Source organism: Candoia aspera, chromosome 1, assembly GCF_035149785.1.
Source record: "Candoia aspera isolate rCanAsp1 chromosome 1, rCanAsp1.hap2, whole genome shotgun sequence".
Lineage (NCBI taxonomy): Eukaryota > Metazoa > Chordata > Lepidosauria > Squamata > Boidae > Candoia > Candoia aspera.
In genome coordinates, this window is record NC_086153.1 from 318,353,629 (window position 1) to 318,366,611 (window position 12,983).

A 12,983-nucleotide genomic window follows, 5' to 3' on the forward strand; every position below is an offset into this window, starting at 1 on the left:
ACTTTATCTGTGTTATAATGCATTTTTGTATGACTTTAACATATCTGTTTACTCATATTCTCCCCTAATACCCAGATATTTATAGCTTTTTAATTGGAGAACTCCATTATAACATTCAGGGCCTGAATACTGACAAATGACTGCGTTCCAGCTTCTGCACTGGTTCTGGTGGTGCAAATTATCAGAATATTTTAATTTGCAATGTTGCATTTTAAGGCAACCCAAACAAACTCTTCCTTAATCCTTAGGTCTAGACAGCTTCCATTTTAGTCCTCCATCCCATTCTGTCTAATATATAAAATAGGTATGACTGAATTTGGAACATAGGAAAGCTCAGTTGCCAAGGGTTCAAGATTAAAAGCTGGGTAACTACTTTTGTATTATTTATATTTGTATTTTGTGTATTTTGTAACTGTGAATATGCGAGTATTAACACTTCTGGATGGGAGGGTGGGTTGGAATTTACCTGAGAGCGCACTGAAGTACGATTCCTCTTCTTCCTCTTCAGGAGAGGAAGAGCCTCCCACATCTCCGGTGTGATCCCACTCGAGTGGAATGGAATCCACACTGACAGGGGTCTCACAGCCGGACCTCTCGTGACGCACTGCAGTGGGCATGAGGTGAGAGAGGGACTGCTGGGATGATGGCACCTCCTGCACTGTCTTCTTTGGCCAGGGATCATTTTGCATCCCGCTTGCATGGTCTGAATCGGCTTCGTTTTCTGAAGTCTCTTTTTCATCTTCCAGTCCCTCAACAAGACAATGGAAATACTGATTATTGATCACAAGTATTAACATTAATTACTTCTGAAATTACTTTGTGCTCCCAATGCTCAAAAAAAATGGAAATCCTCCAAAGTAGGATTATTTATTTATTTGACTTTATCAGCTGCCCAACTCCATCAGACTCTCAGTTGCCTACTCCTGTCTTCCTTTTAAACAATTTGGATCATCCACCGAAATGCTAGTTTCTTGGTTATGATAAAGGAGTGTAGATATTGTTTGCCGGAGATAGGCAACCTGTGATCAAAACTCCATTTTATAGTCACCCCAAATATATCCAGGACATGCTTCTGATATTTTGTGGCAAACTCACCAATTTTCACTGGCATAATTTCTGTGTGGGTATTGTTGCTAAAATAAAGGGCAAAATATAGGCCCTTATTACAATCCACAAGAAACGTGGGAGCAAAATAAGAGAGAGAGCACCAGTTCCTCTCTCTCCATATCTAACTCTCTTGCATTTCCCAAAATGAAGTGGGCTTCTGAGTAGTTGTGGCAGAGATGAGGTAAGGCAGGAGAGAAGGGCAACAGAACAAGACCTCGTTTTCCAAAGCATTTACCAAAAGCCCATACCCTACCAGCTCTAACATCTTTTCTTCTTTAGGCCTTGGCATGCAGGTTCTTCTGCCACTAGATATTCTCCATAAGAAACAGGACAGTTGTAAGCCTGTTAGGTATTAAATCCTGCTAAAACCTTTTAAACTGAAGTCAGTTACCCATAGAGTAACGGCCTACAGTTAGTTGCTGACATAGATTTCTAGTGAGCTGCACCATACAGTCACAGACTCATGGAAATTGGTGGGGCATACAGAAATTCACCTCCATGGGCTTTTAGTTTGGGGCTTTAATAAACTTTGCAGAAGGCTGTTGGCAGCTGGCTAAAATAAAAGAATGCCTCTGCCTGTGGTACCAATGGCCAGAAGCTACCCTGCTTCATCAGATGGTCAGAAACAGCTCCTTAATACTGCCTTATATCAGGTCAAAGTATTTGCTAATGTAGCCCAATCTTTTCTTTTTAAATGGGTAGCTGGTCTCTGGTCTCTTGCAGTGCTCTTCCCAATCACCTGCTCCCTGAATCCTTTTTTTACCTGGAGATGTCAGAGACTAAGCACAGGAACTTCTGTATGCAAGGAAGATAGATGCTTTCTCACTGAGCTATGGATTCTCTATGGCAGGGGTTGCTGACCACTTCAGATACTGAAATCTTACAGAAAGGTTAATTTTCATGGTATTTCATTTATCCAACCCCTAGAATGTAAGAAAATTATGGCACCTGTACTTAAAATCTCCTAAAATCCCATGAGAGTTGTATCATTTTAAAATGGTAAAATATTTATTATTTTGGTGCTTCCATGAACACTGACTAGAAGTGTTGTAGATGTCCTGGTTTCCACAGATGCAATGCTTCTTTGCTTCATGCTCTATGGATTGTGAAAAGCAAAGTGTTTTGGAAATTCAAGGGAAAGGCAAAGAAATGAGGTTGCCTTCTGCAACTCTGCATGTTCTTTAGTACCTTGGGGCCAGGTTACCATGCCACATCTCTATTTTGATTGTGACTGCAACATTCAATAACTTTCCATCTGGAGACAGATCAGAAACTACTTAAAGCCTTAAAAAAAGAAATCACCTGCCCTTTAATTAGAACAAAGTGTTCTTATTCCCTCTTCTAAAGTTGTGTTTTATTTGTCACTCTTTCTCTCTCTCATGTACACATATCTGCATACATACAGTATATCCACATATCCACATACGTACATACATTCTTCCTCTTTAGAACTCAAAGCAGGTAGATGGGGCTCCTAGATGGACTTCCATCTAGTCATTAATCAGACGCTACCTGCTTAGCTTCCAGGTGCCCTGGGATCAAGGTGCCCTGGGATCAAAAATACTTTGGATATAAAAATAACCCCAGTGTTACCTTGAAAAAAAAGCAGTGTTTCAATTATCAGAAGCTTGGGGAATATGTCTTCCGTGCCTTTTATTCTTTATCCACATGGCTTTTGACAGTGAATCCACTGCCAAAGGAACCACATGGGTTCTAGTAAAGATACAACTTCATTAGCTCTTACTGGGTGCCAGGATGTCAGTCGCTGGCGGAATCGGGCTACTCGGCCAAACACTTCCTGGCGGTAACTGTGAAATTCTTCTAGTTCCTCTTCAAGTATAATGGCATCCTCTGGTTCACTTTTTTGAATCAGATATTCCCCAGACACAATCAGCTGATCGATCTTATTGGTATTTAGCGTTATTTCCCTCTGGAAACCCTGTTTAAAAGACAATGATGTTTTCTAAGTATTACCACCCAGATTAATTTCCTGTTAGACAATGTAATTCAGATTAATCAATCTCATAAAGAGAGATTGGGAACATATAAGGTGAAGCACAGAGGACATTATATTTCAGTATGGAAAAGCCTGGTGAAGTAACTCAGATGGATAAAGCAAATAAGGCTGGATGCCCACACTTCAAGAAAAATTTTGTCTTTTCTAAAGTTGTTAGTTTTTTCTAATCCTGAGTACAGAAATATTAATTTATTAATCCATTCACCAGTTTGTTTTTTAGTTGTTTTGGCTTTATGTCACAGAAGTATTTCAACACAGCAAGATTAAGTGCCATCATACCAGAATCAATCAGATTTCCGAACAATTCCCCATGAAGGATAGACTTCCTCTTCTGAATTGCTCTCACCAAGTATGGAATGCAAATTGCTTTCTAGATCTTTCAGGAGCTTGCTGAGAGAAAGACGTGGTGGCAAGTTAGCCTTCTGAACCCCAAAGCACAGGCTAGGAGATGTGTATACTCCTTCCCTTACAGAGGTAAACAAGAGGAAACCTTGCTTTCTGGGAACTGCAGAGCAACTGGAATTTGTGGCTGCTTCCAATAAACCATTTCTGGATTGCATTTGATCATATGTGGGCTCTGGCCAAATGCTACTGCAGAGTATTCTCTGAATCTGGTAGGACTCCTATACACATTCCTATACAAATAACCTTCCCCAATAATTTAAATAGATTATTGTGCACAAAGAAATATGTACATAACTTGAACTTCTCCAATGAAATCTATATTGAAGTTACTGCAAATGGAGGGATGTACACACAGATCTGTATTTTTTTTAAAAAAAATCTGTTTGCGTGTTTTTTTGTATTATGTTCCCAGGCTGAGGTTAATGTGGGTGTGGTTTATTTATTTATTTAATTTATATTTCAAATTTCTATCAATATCCATCTCTCCCGAAAAGGGGACTCTGGGAGGTGATTTATTGGTCAAACTCCTATCATACTATTTTTTGTACTCTTTCTACTGTTTGTTCTAGCTGTTTTAGTCCAGGCTGCCTGTTTTTGTGGGTTTTAATTGTCTTTAATTGTTTTACTCTTTATATGGATTTTCTAAGCCTCCCAGGGTCTTCTAGAGTGGGCGACCATATTAAATTAAATACATTACATTAAATTATTTCTCCTTATCAGCTGTTTTGAAGTCCTTGAATTGGGTGGAATTATTGGGGGGATGCGGTGGCGCCGCGGGTTAAACCGCTGAGCTGTCGATCGGAAGGTCAGCGGTTCGAAACCGCGCGGCGGGGTGAGCTCCCGTTGCTCGTCCCAGCTCCTGCTCACCTAGCAGTTCGAAAACATGCCAATGTGAGTAGATCAATAGGTACCGCTTCGGCGGGAAGGTAACGGCATTCCGAGTCGTCATGCTGGCCACATGACCCGGAAGTGTCTATGACGCCGGCTCCAAGGCTTAGAAACGGAGATGAGCACCGCCCCCTAGAGTCGGATTCGACTGGACTTTACGTCAAGGGAAACCTTTACCTTTACCTTTATTGGGGGGAATCGCCTACAATATACAAGTAAACAAACTGAGGCTGCTAGAATCATTTAATTTCTTAAGTCAATGGAATCTCATCATGAATGCCAAAACCAAAGGTGAAAGCTGTAAAATACCTAAGATATTTGTGGATGGAGTATGCAAGAGCTGGGCAAGGGGAATTAGCCCCATAGAGACAATATAAATGAAGCTAATCATTTTTTTTTTACCATGACACAAGAATGGTCCTGCTGATATTGAACATGGACTTCCTAGTCTCATCTGGTGCAGTAACCAAGAAGGAATTAGTAGAGGGAAAAAGATGCAAATTTAGGTACTATAAATAATCTAGATTAGAAATCAGAACTACAATCTGGAAGCAGGCAATGACAACTCATTTCTGTCTTGTTGACAAGAGGATTACATGGACTGGACCCTGAAGTGACCAGGAGTTCAGCCCAATGCAAAGGGTTTTTACCCTTCTAAACTAAGCTGTGACAAAAGAAATAACAAGTTCTGTCTGATGCCTGTAGAAGAATTTTGGGCAAGGATTCTTGCATTCCTCAGAGTCCTGCTGCAAACCTCCAAATTCTGGAAGCAGGACTGGCCAAGAGTAGTGGAGAAAAGCATGATCAACAGTGGATATAAAGGTGACCTCACATTTATAATTACAGATACCCTGAATGTTTTATTTGGATAGTGAACAGTTTAAACAGTGTTCTGTAAATTTATGGGGCTTCTATCAGAGTCATTAAATTAGGTTAGTAAATGTTAGGCTACCAAAAAACAAACACCAGGCTCGGATAATTAGTAGAACAGCTGAAAAAAACACAATCTGTTATGAAACAATTACTTTTAAAAAAAAGTCAATATTTACATTTAGCTGCCGCATTTTGTCATCAAAGTTACTCTTTGAGAAATGTTCCACATTTGTCAGCTGTAGGTCCATTTCTGTTAACCACACCAGGATGTTGTCCTTTGTTCCCATAAACTCTTCCCATTGATTGGTAAAGTGCTAGAGGCAATAAAATAACACAGATACTCAATGCAATAGTTGTCATAACACACACTGTCCTCAAAACCTGCTATTTATTAGCATATACAGTGTGTCTTAAAGCATGTTGACCTCTATGATATCAGGAACCAACAAAGTACTACTTACCCCACCCTATATCTCAAGATGTAAATTTCACAGAGCAGATCTGGGAATCTTTCAGACTAAGGTGACTTAAATGTTGCTAGTTAGTTAGCAAAATCTAATTATTACATTTATATCTCACCTCTCTGCCAAGCAGTTTAAGGCAGTATACATAATTCTACGGCATGCCTCATAACAACCCTACGAGACAGATAAGGTTGAATATGTGCATATGACTGCTTCAAAGAATTTAATGGCTAAATAAGGATTTGAAGCTGAATTTCCTATTTCTCAGTTTGACATTCTAATCACATTTGTTCCCATAGCTCTCTTCATGATTTCAATTCAGGACTGAAGCAAAGTCTTTGCATACAGGAGGCTCTAGACTGAATCTCTAATATCCCCAGATAAAACAAGTGCTAAAGGAATAATATAATAGAAACCTCTAGTTTAAGGTATATTAAACGAGGTATCATGTAGAAGGATTGGAAAATTGATGCAGAATCACTTTGTGACCACCTCATATTTATTAAATCTCAGCATTATTCTTCATTTGCCTATGAACCTTTCTAGATCTTTATTAAACCTTATAATGCCCATAAGTTCTAACTTCTCCATAAGCATTACCATTCAAATGAGTTAACAATAATTCGTTTAACACAGAGACAGGTAACCTACTGCACACCAAATGTTTTGGACTTCAGTTCCCATTAGCCCCAATCAGCATGACCAATGTCAAAGGATTACAGAAGTTGTCATCCGACAAGATTACCTACCCTTAGTTTATAACTGTCAAGAGTTCATAGAAGCTGTTTTGTTTCATTATTTAACAAGCACAATGCATCACAATCAGGAGGTTGCTAACTGACTAAAATCACTCAGTGAACTTAATGGCAGAGTATGGATTTGAACCTAGCACATCTTAATCTTTGTCTAATATATTAACCACAACACTACACTGATTTGCTCTCAAATACTACAATTCTCTGATTCTGCAACTTTGAGTAAGTACAGAACTGAGATACCTTCACCTGGAAATTCAGAATCCCTAGGTGATGGTTCCACTACAGCAGTGTTTTTCAACCTTGGCAACTTTAAGATGCATTCTGGCTAGGGAATTCTGGGAGTTGAAGTCCACATGTCTTAACGTTGCCAACACTGCACTACAGAACTCAACAGAAACCTCTTTCCTCTTGTTCCTTTAAGAACACATTATCTTGAACTCCGATATTTGGTACAACACCCTTATCTGCTTTGTCCCCAAACCTGTTTGCAATCACCTTAAGTCTCCTGAGAATTGCTGTGACACGTTTCTGGAGATTGTCCCATCGGTGATTACCCTCATAAACCATCTGCTTGAGCTTGTTAGCTGAATCAGTGCGATTCTCACGGGCCAACCGCCGATATTGCTTATTGATCAGTTCCAGCTGAGTCAGTCGTTCATGAATTTGCCGCTGAAATGCCTGAGAGAAAAATGTATTTTATATTATTTCTCCCAAAAGATTTTAAATCAATGTACTCAAAATACTAAGGAGGAAAGGAAAAGAAAGGAAAGGAAAGGATTAAAATATGGGATAAGTTCAATTTAGTAATTTAGTAAAATTTATCAAATGGCATCTATACACAAAGATGAAAAAACTAAAAAAAGAGTGCTTACTTCAAACTTTTTCAACTCTTCCTTGGCATTTACATACAAAATCTCTGAGGAGTTGGGATAAGCTGCAGTTCTCTCTGCTGTTTTCAACCAGACTTCAAAACGAGAGTAATCCTCCAAAAACTTTTGCCACAGTCGCCAAGTTACATCAATCCTATTGGAGAAACAAGTAGCAACAACTTATTTGCAAATATGAATCTCTTTCTGCAAGACATGCCCCCCTCCCAACTTTCATTTAAGTATATTTCATGCTGAACTGAACCAAATCAAATCCAACAAGCTGCACTCAACTAAAAAGTGCATTCAGAAATACTCCAAGCATTGGCACTCTAAGCACTGGCACTGATGATGTTACCTAGTTGGGTAATAAAATGTCTGCAAACAAACAACCAAATTTAGAGAGCACCAAGGACTCCACATTCAGTCCTGAGCTACATATATTCTCTTCTGTTGGCATTCAGAAATAATCTGAATGGAAATGTTAAAACTAATTGAAGTTTATTCCTTGCTGGATGGAAAAAAATATACGTGACCTCAACTTGAAGTACTAAACTAAAATGATTCAAGAAGGTAATTTTCTTAGACTTGTCCCATGTTTTGTAGAAAGTGCAAGCATGGGCATTTGTCGCAGCATTCTTTGCATGCATCCATTCTACTTCCCCAATAGCTCAACTGGCTATTTCTCCTTTTAATCCGAAATCCCAAGACTTGCAGTGTCACATTTGTGGACTGATACACAATATATTATTCAATCTTAACTATGATGTCTTGGTTTGCATTCTGGCATGGTCCCAGAGATACATGCCAACATATCAAAGGCAGAAAAATGTATATACCAAATATATAATTATAGTACAGGTTCCGTACCTGGAAAATCTGAACCTTGTAGCCTAGGTAAAGTTTGAAGTTAATCAAATGTTAAGTTTTTCATTTTTGTATAATATCATATCTAGGCATTTTAAAATGCTTTACATAATTTATTCTAGCATAGGAAGATATAGCTAGGAACAAGGAACTGACTAAACCATTATCATTCATATTCCCTCATCCCAGACAATAAATTTACTCTACCATTTCCTTAGATTTTGAGGTTTTTAGTTTAGTGTTATTTATGAGCCAGACTCATATAGAAGTTTTCCCATCATTTCTTTTTATAGGGAGAATGAATGGGAAACCAATAAACATAAGCTTTACCAATGAACTAATGTTTCCTGCCCACAAAGTTACACATTTGTTCTTTCTTTCAAGAATAGATTCTTTGGGCTTTTCACGGATATTGTTTAAAAAACTAAAGAAAACCCTATTCAGTAATCATTAACGCATACATAATATGCTTTTCAGAAAGAAGAGAAATAACGCCTCTCACTTCATTCGCCTCTCCATAGACATGGCACAGATGTTTCTCCACCGCCGTTCCAAGCTCCTTGTTGTCTGCTGGATTGAATCACATTCAGTCTCATTGGCACAGGCATCAGAATCATGCAGCAAGACCTCACATATATTGAAGACTGATTCCACACCTGCAGTGTGCTGTTCAATGTCCCGTTGCAGGTCCTACAACCATGAGCAAAAAGCCATCTCCAGTTATAGGTATTAGTTTCACACAACACAACAGCAAAAGCTACTGACATGACACATGGAAGATCAAACATTCCATACCCCAAAAGACTTTCCTGATGATTGTTATATCTTAGCCTTATGATTAGTTAGGACATCTGATGTTACTACTCAATTGCATTAAGACAGACTGGTGGTAAGAGATTGAATGGGTACATATACCCTTCAAATAAGAAGCGGCACATATAACTTATTAGGGGGAATCATTCTAAGTTTTCTCCTTAAAGTATTACATTTTGAGGGGAGTTATTATGGAGGAACATTCAAACATTTAATTCCACCACCAATAAGCCTAGAAAAACTGTGAAGCATAGTTCTTAGGAACAAAGCAGACATGAGTGGCTGAATTTTTAAAGTACATTAAAATATTAAATTATATCTTCCTGTGCATAGCGATATCTTGCTACTGCATTTCCCCTTTTGCAAGTTTTTGTAATTGAAAGCATTGATATACAAATAAGCTATATGAACAGGCATCAGGGACATTATTTTTCAAAAGTCTATAAACAGTGAATTCTTGTGTAGGAGTGTTAATCTTCTTATGCCTTAAAAGTTTCAGTCTCAGTATTACCTGTTACTATCAGTCCTCTTTACCTGCATATCCTCAAAAAGCTAGTCTCCTTTGAATCAAGCTTAACACCTGGCAACTTCATGGACCCATCCATGTAACTTTCTTGACAACAATATAAAAGTGGTTTGCAATTGCCTGTAGTCAATCTTGTACTAACAAAGTCCATCTTGCTTAAATTGTGAAGTTTTCCTTTGAAACTCTTATCTATTAAATTAGAAGGCCACTGGGCAATGCAGCACAATATATCCAGGCATTCTCCTGGTCAAGGTCCATTAAAAAGACTGCAAATTGCCTGAGTATAAGTGTTCCTACAAAGTTTTAATTCATCCAAGAAAACTTCTCAATGGATTCTCTCTCTCTCCTATTTCTTCCTGACTGACTATCCCTATATTATAAAGACAAGATAGGAGCTGACCACAGCAACTAAAAAAAGCATTCAGTGGAACTGCAAATCTTGTGCACTTTAAAAATTATGAGTAGGTATTTCAAATAAAGTGATTGGTTTCCTGAGCTACATGAAAAGATCTGCTATACAAATCTAATAGAATGACCTCGCTCAGTATTTTGCTAGGTACAGTAGACAAATACATACCTTCAAAGCTCACAAGCAGAGCATAAAAATAGCAGTACTTCCTTGTTATTTGTTCTCAGTGTTTGTTATTCAATAAACCGTGTCTAAGATTTAGAGGTTTTATTTCAGTATTCTGTGTTAGATACACTGATAAAGACTATCCTCCATGAGATTAAGCTTTTTTTTTGTCTAGACTGGGATGTATACAAAGTCTGTAAGCAATTCTTATGGCTACAATATATCACTGCACTGCAACTAAAGCCTATGCCTCAATCTGAGTTGCTAACAAAGCTATCAATAATTGGAAACATTATTTTGACAGGAGAGATGAATCAAAAAAGAATGTCTTTGGAAGACCACAGCTACAGAATGCAATCTTTCATAATAGATGGAAATCACAATTTGAGGAGAAAATAAAGGAATTAGAACAGGTTCGTAAAACCAATCCAGATCAATAAGCATTGAAAGAGTTAAATAAAGTTAAACAATTAGATTTATTGGAAATGGTAGAACTTCAACAGAAGATAAAATACGCCAAACAAAATTATGTTGAAAATGCAAATAAACCAGGGAAACTTCTGGTTTATCAAATTAGAAAAGAGAAAGAAAGAAGGAAGGATGTTAACAGCAATAAAGAAAGATAATAAACTATTATATACAAGATAAAAAATAGCAGTAGAATTTATGAAAAATTTTAAGGAATTATATTCCAGGCAAAAAATTGAAAAGGAAATTTGGAAACATATATTGAAAACTCAGAGCTTAAAAATTTACAGAAGAACATAGAGAAATCTTATGGAAATTAAAAACAATTTAAGAGATTAAAGAAGCAATAAAGAAAATTAATAAAGTACCAGGCCCAGATGGGCTGATGGCCCTATAGTATAAAAAACTAGAAGAGGAACAAGCAGCACTATTATTTGAATGAAATTCAAGCAACAAAAACAATACCAAAGGCTTGGGAAGAGGCATATAGAACATTAATACACGAGGAAGGGAATGATCCCAGGAAAGCTAATCTAGATAAACATTGGCCCAACTCTTTCAGATGATCTACTTTTTTCCACCCTACCTGCTGCTCTGCAAGTCTCTTCTGTATTTCTTGATCATCACAGATGTCGTAAACAATAGGTTTAGAAAGCTCAGATTCAATGTGTGCCAGCCAGGTGTGAAGATGACTCATGTTTTTGTCCAGCTGTTGTATGAAAGCAAAGGTCTCCTTCAACTTCTTCACTCTGGTATGAAGAAAGCATACATAATAAAGAAAAGCATAAAATATGTAAGGAAGCATGTCTTTATATGCGTGTATAGTTGGAGGTACCCAGGGTATGGGAGTGAAAAAAGGGAGAAACTCCCATCAGGCAACTTGAATGTCTGCTCATGACAGAATGAATTCTGCTTGAAAAATCTGTCTTTGTATTTTAATGGAATGATATGGTTTAAAAAGTCAAGCAAAATGCATGCTTTATATTTCAATCTAAATATCCTTCCGAATAGTGGGGTTGATATACTACTTGAATTTGATAAGTCTCCTGAGTAATTAGAACACTATTGTTAATTACATACTACTGGCTGCAATTACCTCACTATTGTTAATCAGATCAAACCATGATTTGGAACTGTCATCTCTCCAGAGTTATATCAATATGGAACATGGCAGAAAATTCAAAATCAGATCAAAGGATCTGGAAGATGAGAAAGCATTGATGCAAACCTGATAAAGGCCAAACTGGTATATTGTAACAGGGGAAAGATTTACTAAGATTTCCACAGTGACTTTATGAGCAACATGCAACTACAAGCCTTTGTGTGAATGGATTCTACACTGAACACTCATGCCAGATTCAGAGCCAGCCCTTGGGGGTGGGGGGGATGCAGAACTGTCATGCTGTCTATTCATTCACTCATAATATGGCAGGTACTAATCTCTTTCGACAACGAGGAGGAAAGCAAAGAGTTGATTTCAACAAAGAAGCCCCTCAATGTTATTTATTGGGTTGCGACTCCCACCCCCCAGCAGCCTTTGGTCCAATCCTCCCTCCACAAACCACACACACGTAGCTGGGCCCATCCCCCAAGGCTGCCGTAGCACACAGACAAGGCTCCTGCCGCATTGTACAATTTTATTCTCACCAGACCCTTGACGACCAGAAATGCACTTACTGTTTATAAGGGAAAAGCATTCCTTAGCTTATCAGTCCAAAGCTGCAGGGACAGCATCTAACTGAGCCGAGCACCGGAGGAAGAGGAAACCCCTCCTCCTTGGATGCCCTATTTAATATCACTGCCTTAACATCTCTCCCACATAAAAAGAAAGAAAAGTGTGTGTGTGTGTGTGGGGGGGGTGTCAGGCCTTTCCCTTTCTCCTCCTCTAAGCCCTAACTAGAGAGAGACCTTACAAGCCCATGATGAATAATGCCGCTAACAAAACAAATGCTGCCTTTCTTCTGATTTGGTATCTGTCAAAATTACCAGATTCAAACCAAAGGGTGGTTTGAAAGAGATAAAGTGCAGAAAAGGGACCAACTATTTCACTTGAAAAAAGAATGTTCTGTTTTTTGCTTGCAGGTGATTTTTAGGACCACAGTAACCATAATGCGCAGTGTGCAAATGCCACTCAAGTGGCAGATATATGCTAAACGTCTTCCCCTTCCACTCTCTAGTATGTAGCATAATTTATCTGTCCTACATTACATTTGCATGTGATCATACTCTACATTGCTCCATTCCCAGTCACAGGGACCAAATATTGGGGTGGAGAATATTAGATCTTGACATTAAGACTTGGGTAATTTCTACTTACTTACTTACTTACTTACTTACTTACTTACTTACTTACCTAC

The 12,983-nt window shown here is 38.2% G+C and overlaps 1 protein-coding gene across 1 annotated transcript in view; it reads right to left on the reverse strand.

The window, feature by feature from the left end:
• The window catches only part of SYNE2 (spectrin repeat containing nuclear envelope protein 2), a 263,282-nt gene that overhangs the window by 11,309 nt on the left and 238,990 nt on the right, over positions 1-12,983 (reverse strand). The window contains exons 100-106 of the mRNA XM_063289046.1: positions 11,213-11,375; positions 8,748-8,935; positions 7,385-7,535; positions 7,008-7,190; positions 5,467-5,604; positions 2,852-3,046; positions 467-749 (exon numbers count right to left, since the gene is read on the reverse strand). Of these exons, the coding sequence (XP_063145116.1) occupies positions 467-749; positions 2,852-3,046; positions 5,467-5,604; positions 7,008-7,190; positions 7,385-7,535; positions 8,748-8,935; positions 11,213-11,375 (1,301 nt within the window). The remainder of the gene's footprint in view (positions 1-466; positions 750-2,851; positions 3,047-5,466; positions 5,605-7,007; positions 7,191-7,384; positions 7,536-8,747; positions 8,936-11,212; positions 11,376-12,983) is intronic.